This window comes from Cupressus sempervirens, chromosome 6, assembly GCF_028749045.1.
Source record: "Cupressus sempervirens isolate cs-2001-9-10 chromosome 6, ASM2874904v1, whole genome shotgun sequence".
Lineage (NCBI taxonomy): Eukaryota > Viridiplantae > Streptophyta > Pinopsida > Cupressales > Cupressaceae > Cupressus > Cupressus sempervirens.
Window position 1 is genome coordinate 56220053 of NC_143123.1, and position 10148 is coordinate 56230200.

Here is a 10148-nt window from a genome sequence, read left to right on the forward strand (position 1 = left end):
TCCAGTTGCTTGTAAAGGAATGAGGTGAATTTTGTTTTTTAACTATAGGTGTTTTCCAATTACTTACAAAGAATTGAGGTGAAATTTTGATTCTATGTGTTCTACTTTCTATGAGCCTAGGGTAGGTAATCTGTGTGTATGTTAGGAAGTGGCTTATAATGGAGGCTAAAGCCCTAAAGAGGCTGCCTGGGTAACCCATTTTAAGTTGTTTTAATAAGTGATATTATTTTATTAAATGAGAGTAAAATGATTTAATAAGAGTCAATGTTTTTCCTCGCTCATTCGTTGATTGCTAGTATAGGCTAGGATGGGAGTAGAGAGGATGTTTGGTTTTGACCTTGACTTGTTAGTATGCCTTATGTGTATGAAATGATATTAGTGATACATAGAGACACTAGGGGGTAGAGTCCAAAGAGGCTACTAGGGTAACCTTAGAGTTGGCTCATGTGATGACACTTTCCCACTTGCATAGTAGATTTCCTACGTAATTTTTTGCCTATGAGATTAAATGATACTTGTGTCTTATTACCTTTGAGATAGATTTCTATTAGGTTTTCCTTGACATAGATGTTGTTTATGACTTGTGGATTGCTATTTGAATTGGACTTGAGATTATCTCCTCGGCATGGTGCGAGTTGGCAATTTAAGTTCCATGAGGTCAGGTGGTAATGTTTCTTATACCATTGAGATCTGACAACTAGATTTTGTTGCTAGATATTCTTGTGCAATTGTTCCTTTCTTTTGATCTTGTGTTTTTGATGGATGGTTATATTCTATTATATTGTACTTGATTATCAAATATCTTATGAGATGATGTATTTATTCATGATTATTTTTTGAGCTTTTCATACCATGTGATTTGTATAATGGATGATCATGCATTCTAGTTATGCCAAGTGACATCTTAGATAATTATATATTATTTAATTTAATACTTACTTGTGGTTATTCCATGATGTAAATTTTGATTATGTGTTAGATTTAATATTAATAAACTTATACATGTGTTTCAATGCCATCAAACCCTTAGGAGATGTAATCTATTTATGGTGGTTGTATGTATGTGAATTATTGCTTCCACTGTATTATCTCTTGTTGTTATTATCTTTAAAAAAAGTTTTTTTTTCAAACTTAGTGAAACTTTACGTTAATTTCTTTTGGATTCCCCAGTGGGTCATTATAATTGTATTGTTCTACATTGGTCTATTACATGGCCCAGTTGCAATCTAACATGTTGTAAATTATTTTTATTATTATTAAAAGGTAAATATAGGATTTAAGGGGACTCAAAACCCCATATAGTCATTACAATAGATAAAACATTAAATCCTATAAAATGATCTATGCTAACCAAGACACCAACCCCCCTAAAAAAAGCCTACAAGAAAAGTAGCAAAAACTTGCCAAAACTAATCAACAAGAAGAAAAAATAGTGATAAAATAAAAACCTCCATAGTAAAGCACAAACTTCTGATCAACTCTTCATAGAGGCACACCAATCCTCCTTAAGATCAATTATTTTCCAGCCAACATTAATTAAATCTATTAGGTCTAGAGATGAGTTATCAATGCACTTCTTCTTCACACTCAAACTCATATGCATCCTAAGCCCAGCCATTTGACCAACATAATCATGAGTTGTTAAACCCATGGATTGTTTTTGTGTAGATAAAAATATTTATTATGTTTGTAAGCCAATTTGGTTTTTGATTTAATTGGGTTTATTTCAATGTAATGAAATCATCTGTCATAATTTTTTTATGTAGTTTGATGAGACAATTTTGTAATTAGAAGTTTTTTATTTGTATTCATAATGAATTCAATCATTAGTATAGTTCCATTAATTTTTACATATTTTATAAACTACTTCTTTTTGCATTATATTTAAAATTGTACCCATTTTTCAAGAAGTATAACTAAAAAGATTGATAACAATGGTTCATAAGGCACAACACTTGGTGAAGGTTTTGCAAATGGGGTTGCAAGTAGAGTGGGTTTAACCATGGAGGGAACTCTATAGTTGATTATGCTCAAGCTGGAGTAATACTAGGATCAGTGATCTCCTAGGAAGTCCTAATGCTTCACCTCTATGAGCATCACCTAGAATTGGAGAGTGCTTAGTGTTCCATTTATTCTCATGAGAGATGGATTTGTGTGTGAAACACTACTCATGAGACATAGGACAATGAGTTCAATTCAAAATCTACACCATTAAATCTTGATTGTAAATATCACAAGATTATTAACATTTAATAACAAATATATTATATTAACCACTATAGATAACACAGTTAACTTGAGTTGTAAGTTTACTCCCCATTAGTCTCAAATTTGCCTAGATGACTTGTTTTCAAAGTATTCCCTACACTACAAGAATTCATTCTACATTAAAGAAAAATCCATAATAATTGAATTAAATTATGGATCAATAGCCATTAACTAAATATAAATCAAACAAGTGTCACATAGTGACATGTATTTGCTGTAATTTATAGTTTAATTAACTAGAGTAGTAAATTTTTTTTTAAAATAGAATAGTTAATAAAGTAGAAATCAACAACTTAGTAGTAAAGTTAATAGTCTAATTTTAGAATTTTATTAGTAAAGTAGAGTACGGTAGTAAGTACTTAATTAAACTACTAAGATATAATATAGTTTAATTAAGTAGAGTAGTAAAGTTAATAGTCTAATTTTTTCATTTAGAAAGATAAAAAATCATCATTCTATTTTTAAATTTTAAACATTTGAATTTTTTTTTTTTTAATAAGATATTTTTAAATTAAAACTAATATCTTTAATTAATCATATAGATGTCATCCTACTATTATAATTAACTAAGTTGTATCTTAGAATATTAATATTTTATTTAAACCAAAAAAAATAATATTAATATTACTCATTAAAAATATAATTACGAGGGATATCACATTAAAATGTAGAAAATTTGGCCCTTCATATTCATAAAATAATTGTAAGATTTCTTAACTAAAAAAACATATTAATCATATGATATTTTTACATAAGTATTATAAAATTTAATTTGATGAAATATTATTGTACATATGCTAAACTAAATATTTAGAAATGAAATATATTTAATTCTACAAAGTCAAAAATATAAAAACTTTGGTGTTTCAAATTTTAACCTCTAAAATATCTGGTAATGGACCCCAAATATATGAGCCAATAAATTGAAGTAAAATAATTTTACAAATTTAAGAAATTATAAACCTCACAAAGAAACATTATAGAACTTAAAAGTTGAAATTAAATAAAAAATACATACATCTAATTGGTCAATTGGTCGAGATAGAAAAGATTATTTACTACTTAAGTGCAATGATTACAATAGTATATTGCCTAGACAAATACAATTAGAACGCTTTTTTATATGCCCACCATTTGACAGCAAGCATGCACAACATTTTATGACCTAGCTAATCTGCATGAAAAAGACTAAATAAAAAAAAAGTTTCTTGAATTTTTTTGAGATTGTCAAAAACACAGCAAAATTTTAGATCATGAAGATCAAATGTTGAAAATTTTTATTTTTTTAATTTTCTTTTTCTTTTTCAAATATAGTCAATAGTATAATTGGTAGAAAGAATAGCCACCTGAAAGTTTTGTTGCACCACTGATGATTGCTTGCTGATGTAGGAAACTATTATATTTGTATCCTCGGTCTTACAAATGCCCCTGAAAAATTAAGTCAACTTCCGGAGAGCAATGGAAAAATCTCGAGGCTCCGCGAATCATCTTCTGCTAGTTGACAGACCGATGCCACCGACATTAAACGTGAAATAAATATCCGAGATTTGCCGGAAGACGGAAGTGTGTGAACTGACCGAGACAGGAAAAGAGGCAACTTTTGCTCAAAGATAAAAAGGAGAAATGAAAAGAAACGATGCAATGCCATTTCTAACAAAGACGTACGCCATTGTTGAGGATCCGTCAACAGACGGTACTGTCTTATGGAGCGAAGGAAACAACAGCTTTATCGTGAAAGATCCACACAATTTTTCTCTTCATCTGCTCCCCCTTCACTTCAAACATTCCAACTTTTCAAGCTTCGTTCGGCAGCTCAACACATATGTCAGTATTCTTTGCACTATTTATGCTTTCATATAAAACCCCTTTTCGTCTCGTTTTCTTGACTCTTGATTCAAATATTTGTGCAGGGATTTCGTAAGGTGGATCCCGATAGATGGGAATTTGCCCACGGATGTTTTCTGAGAGGGCAGAAAGAAAAGCTCAATGGCATCCGCAGAAGGAGATCAAGTCATAATCAGCCTAAGGGATCTAGTAATCAATTGGGTTCAAAATGTGATTTTGAAGGGGATTCCAACGAGGACGCCGACGCCATTGTTATGGAGGTTGTCCAGCTGAAGAAGGAACAGGAAAGTATTGATCGAGAACTTGAAGAAATGCAGAGACGATTTGCCTCCACAGAGCAAAAACCTCAGCAAATGATGTCGTTGCTCCAAAAGGTTGTTCAATATCCGAACTTTGTCGCTGAGACGCTTCAAAAGAGGGATCTTGATTTTGGTAAAAGGAGGAGACTTTTGCCACCACCAAATAAGGAGGAGCCGAAAAAATCAGGGAATGAATTGGGTCTGGATTGTTCTACAACAAACGCTTTGACTACACCGGATAGATTTCTCGATCCTGGAATGAGTTGTAGTTCATTGTATATTCCAGATGTGTTTGAAGAATCTGTGCCTCTGATGATGGGCTCTGAAATTAGGGCTGGATTTCTGCCTGAGGATTTAATGGCAACTTGTTCACTTGGAAACCAGAGCTCAGAGAAATGTATTGACTCGGAAAAGGATTTGGTGGGTTTGACAGATGTGGATGACATGATTTGCTGGGATCAGGTATTCGCTGAGGATCAATCTCAATTCAGTACAGACTGCAATGTTGTATCAGAAATGCCGGGCATCAATGATAAAGAGTTTATGAAATAAGTTACCCACTAAATTTCAAGGGTTTTTTTAATTTGTCAATTCGTGGCCAATTTGATTATGATTCATGGCCAATTCGATTCCGATTCATGACCGATTCACGATTTGATTAGACCTTGATCTTGATCCAGATAAGCAAATCACCAGATTCCAAGTGAAGAACAGGATATGATGGTTTCTGTCCGTTTTAGGAACAGTCTATTCCATTACAATAAGGGTTTGCTCGGCTTCTTGGGCATTACTCATGTCTGGTTGAGTTGGTATTAAGAGTTCAGAAATATGTCCTTTTATAATCTAATATTAATTCTTGTTCTTACTTTGAATATTTATTATGGTTTTTGTTCAAACATTGATCGCTCACAATTCTACTTTTTGTCCAATCACAGGAGGATCGTTGTTGTGAATTTTATTAAATGGGTAGAGGAAGAGCCTTGATCTCAGCTATTACAGCTTATTAATACATACAGACAACACCGATGCCATTACAGCCTGAAGATTAGTAACCCTCTAGGAAAACCAACCAAAACACCCACATGAGGATCGTTGCTGCTTCAAAAAAGTGTAACAGTTGAGTCGAACAATTATTTGTTAATATGAACTTTAAAGCAGCAGCATTGATTTGCAGGTTAGCCACCAGCCGTGCACACTAATTTACACTTAAAACTATAGCTGTCTATATTATACTGATTCTGCTGTTGTTCTGGTTTAGCTTGGATCACTTTATTTATGGTTTAAATATCTTTCTAGATTTAATTTTAATTGTTTGTAAATTTAATTGTGTCATGTTTTGCATGATATTAAATGAGTACCATGTTTATCAATCACTTCTTGAAGAATTCGTATAAGAGTTAATATGATTGCATGATGCACATAATTTCGATCAGCGTTATCCGACTTTCCCTGATGGCACCTCATCAAGGCTACAGTTATGGCGCTTCCATAATGATAATTTGTCTACCTGGCCTTACTTGACCTGTGATATAGCTCTTATAGGTACTTTCTTCCTCCTGTGGGGTGCCTGATTCCTTTTGTTTCTTTCACTTGTGGTGGGGATGTTTTCTATGTTCTTTCCCCTATGGCTAGTGGTAGTTGGGTCTTTCAAATCTCTTGTAATCTTAGATGTGGTTTAAGTCACTCCTTTCATTTCTTTCCTTCTTGTCGTTGTCTTTGCTGCACCTTTTTTATGCGATATGCTGAAATGGAGTAGTTTATATAGGGTTTTGGAAGATGAAATTGGTGTTTTGATTTTTGGGTATATGTTTGTTCATTCTTTTGTTTGGTTTTGGGACATGTTCTAGAATGGATGTCTCATCAGTCTAGTGATTAGGTATTTTCTATGGTAAAAGAATTGGTTGTTCGCTGCATGTTGGATTTGTATTCTTTGGCAACATCTTGGCTATGAGGGCTCTATGCTTTATTGCTACTATTGAAGGGAGTTTGAGTGTTGCTAAGTTGCTACTCGAAGGTCATTTTAGCTTTTCCTTTGGTTGATGTCAGTTATGCTCTTTTGCATTGTTTTTTTTTGTGCCCCTATTTTATGCAGTTTCAAGAAGGTTGGTAGTCGGGGTTTTCTTGGGATTGGCTACTTTGGTCATTGTGAGTAAAAATATTTCTCCTTCTGATGTAGATGGGGTTGTGGTCTTAACTAATACAATCATAGTTTGTTAACAAAATATTAATGACCATCTAATGGTCTTCTTACAAATGGTCTTCCCAAGGATCAACCAAGGATTTTCTCTTACTCTACCAAGGTTTCTACTAAGACAATCCACCTATTCTTGATTAAGCTACTGAATATCCAACCAAATTGAACTTGAACCTTAGTCCTTCCTAAGGGCTGCTTACAACAAACCCTCTACCAACTTCAATTTGATCTACTTCTACCTTCTCATGACTTTGAATTAGATTTGTTACATTTAACTAACACCATAGATACATTGGTTCTTTTCCAAGAAACCCACACTGCAATATGCTACATGAAGGCGTAAAAGAGACCTACTAGTGTTAGCCCTCCTAATTAGGTTGTTGGAATTAATCTTCCATTAATCCTAAATGACCCATACAAAAAATTATAGTTCCAAACACCCTTTTGGGACTTCTAAACAATATCCAAAATCTATGCATGGGTTCTACTACAAATACCTTTAACTCATACTAAGTAGACATAGACTTGATTGGCAATTTAGGAACAACTTTGCAAACAACTATTAAAAATATTCACCCATCAACTCATCTTTGTGTTTGAGAATTTATATGGGGGTTGTACATGTCCATGGAACCCTAATATACAACTAGGTTCAATGATTCAATTTCCCATGTACTACAAATGAATTTATTTCATGGCTTCCTTACTCACCACAACCACTAATCAACCTAGGGTTTCATTGCAAAAATGCCAAATGAATCTTTGCATCACCAAAACTAAGAGGAAAAAATTCAAAATGGTCTATGCAAATGTTCCATGAAAGGAATTTAATTTATAATAGTGGAATTCTAGGATATGCCCATTTAATCTCCAAACCCTAAGTTTGTGAGGGCTTACAATTGTCTCAGCTTCAAAATAATGACTCTTCTTACTCAATAAAATTCAACATTTTAAAGCAACATCTTTAGTAATGTAGTTCACTAGGCTTTAAGAGCATATCAATTGTTACTCCCAATTAATCAGTATAAACTAATTAGAAAATGAAAAATGACAAGTTTTAATGGAAAAATAGAACAAAATTAAAACTATAATTGCACAAAACAAAATTGTATTTCCTTGTACAATAAATAACCTCTAGAACTACTTTCCAAAACCTTTTAGTTAGCACTTGGAACAATTGTGCTTGTTCATTACTAATTTTTGGGCTCAAACTTACAATCTTGCAACATTGATGCAAAAGTTGGTTGCAACTTTTGAGCAACTTTACAATTTTCAACATTCTCAATTCCACTCCTAGGTGATCTAAATCACCTCTAAACCTCTTCTATCTCCTAATTACCTTAAAACACATGATTTCCTATGAATTAATTACATCATTATCGCCCCTAATAGCTCATAGTCCCAAAATGGACTAAGATCACCATTCATTTTTCACAAGATAAAATAGTCTATTTAGGATCAATCCCAACATGCTTTGCTTCCCTTACACCCTATTATAACAAATAACAAAACATCACAACAAATATTATAAGTGATCAAGCACTACTTTCCTCCTTTGGGAATTCTCTATTAATGTTTTTTCTAGTGCATTTCCTCCTCATTTGAGAGTGAATTTTGTTATCGTGTAGTTGTCTTGTTCTTATGTTTTTGTCATTGTTTTCTTCATCCCAACCTTTCATTCCTCCTCATTTGAGAGTGAATTTTGTTATCGTGTAGTTGTCTTGTTCTTATGTTTTTGTCATTGTTTTCTTCATCCCAACCTTTCATTTCCTATGACTTAAATTTGGGTCTAGTTTTTTCTTATGTTTTCCTTCTGGGTTCCTTTACTTCTCTCATCACTATTTTCTTTCTTCTACTATATAGGGAGAATTATTTTACAAATTATGTTGGAGACATGGATATGTTCTAGAAGGATTATATAATGATCTTAGCCCCTCCTTTTCTTACCATGGTGGTTCCAATAATAGGTTCATTCATGGTTACTATTCTTCTCTTTGGAATATTAGTTTTCAAAAGACTTTTCCTTGTTTCTCCTTCTTAGAAACTAAATATAGAAGAAATAATCAAAAGATTAAAAATTATAAGAATTTATTCTGTGTATGTAAAAAAATTATAATAGTAAATTTTGAATAAAATGCAAATAAAAAATATAAAGTATATATTGAAGACTTCTACCATAGAAAAAACAAAATTGAAATTACTTTTTAGAAATTAGAAAATAATCATCTCTTAGCCTTTTGCATATATAGTTCATAAGTAATAAATATAAAAGTATATTTCCCCATCATGCAAGTTTTTACCCACTTAAACTTTTTTTAATTCTGACATTCAAAATTTACTATAAATTTTTGTTTAATTATTTTAAAATAAATAAGATTTATTTTACATAGGGAAAAACATATTGATTTCAACTCCTTCTACATTAATTTGTTTTTTGTTTAAATGAAACAATTAGGTTCATCTCAATTTTTCTTATATTAATGTCTTATTCTACATTGTTCAATTGTAACAACATACAAGGTTTGATTGAGTACTTTCTTGCTTCCTTCAAATACTTCTTAACCAAGAAATTTAATTTGTTGAAGAAAAATATAACCACTAATTGATTGCCTAGAGCTTTTTTCAAAACATTCATAGTCTTTACCATTGTAATTAGACAATACAAGATTGAGGCAAGAAACATTTATCTAGATAAACCTTAAGTTTTCAATTCAAAAGGTTAGAATTCAAATCCAAAGTCATGGAGATTAGGTTTGTAATAAAATAGATTAGATTCATACTCCAATATATGCATCAAAGAAACATATGACCATCAATAAGTTGTTAAATAATCATGTATATGAAACCCTTAACAATATATAGAATAGTTGCAATTTGTTCCTTGTTGAAAAATGATGGTCTTCTAAGTGGAGGCAATAGGTGATCTCTACAAGCACAATTTTTTCTTCTTGCATGGCGATTTGTGAATTTCGTAGTCTATTTTTTGAGTTTTCTTTAGGTATATTTGGTATTTGAATTTTACAAAGTAATGGGTATGTTGGTGTAGTTTAGGTTGCTAGGGTTTCCTACTTAAAGATATTACATAAAGAATTTGACTCTTTGATGATTATTCAATCATAAAGATCACTCATATATAGCAAATAAAAAAACTGTAAGCAATTTAGTAATTGTAGAAAGTTAATTCTCAAGTATATCAATGCAAAGAAAACCTATAATGTAATAACTTCACCAATCCTCCTCCCTCACTCAAGAAACACCAAATTGATCACATTAGTTAATTTTTTGACCAAAAATCCCAAAGCTATATTTATGACTATTCCCACCTCTCCTACAAAATGAGACACATTTCCTCTCAAATTCCACATGTAGCCTGTCTGTGTCGAATGCCTCCTCCAGTGCTGCACATGAGACACATTTACTCGAAAAGTCAACATCTCTTGTGAGTGTGCGTAACACCTCCTCAATTTCTATAGAAAAAATCATGACTTATATGTATGCATATAGACATATTTCCTTCAAAAGTCTACATCTTCTCTGAGTGT

At 32.0% G+C, this 10148-nt stretch overlaps 1 protein-coding gene across 1 annotated transcript; it reads left to right on the forward strand.

The window, feature by feature from the left end:
- Nucleotides 1-3891: 3891 nt before the first annotated feature.
- LOC149551119 (heat stress transcription factor C-2b-like) lies at nt 3892-4964 on the forward strand. The gene is made up of 2 exons (XM_089790055.1): nt 3892-4092; nt 4179-4964. Exons 1-2 carry the CDS (start codon nt 3892-3894, stop codon nt 4962-4964), a joined length of 987 nt encoding a protein of 328 aa, XP_089646181.1.
- Nucleotides 4965-10148: the final 5184 nt, after the last annotated feature.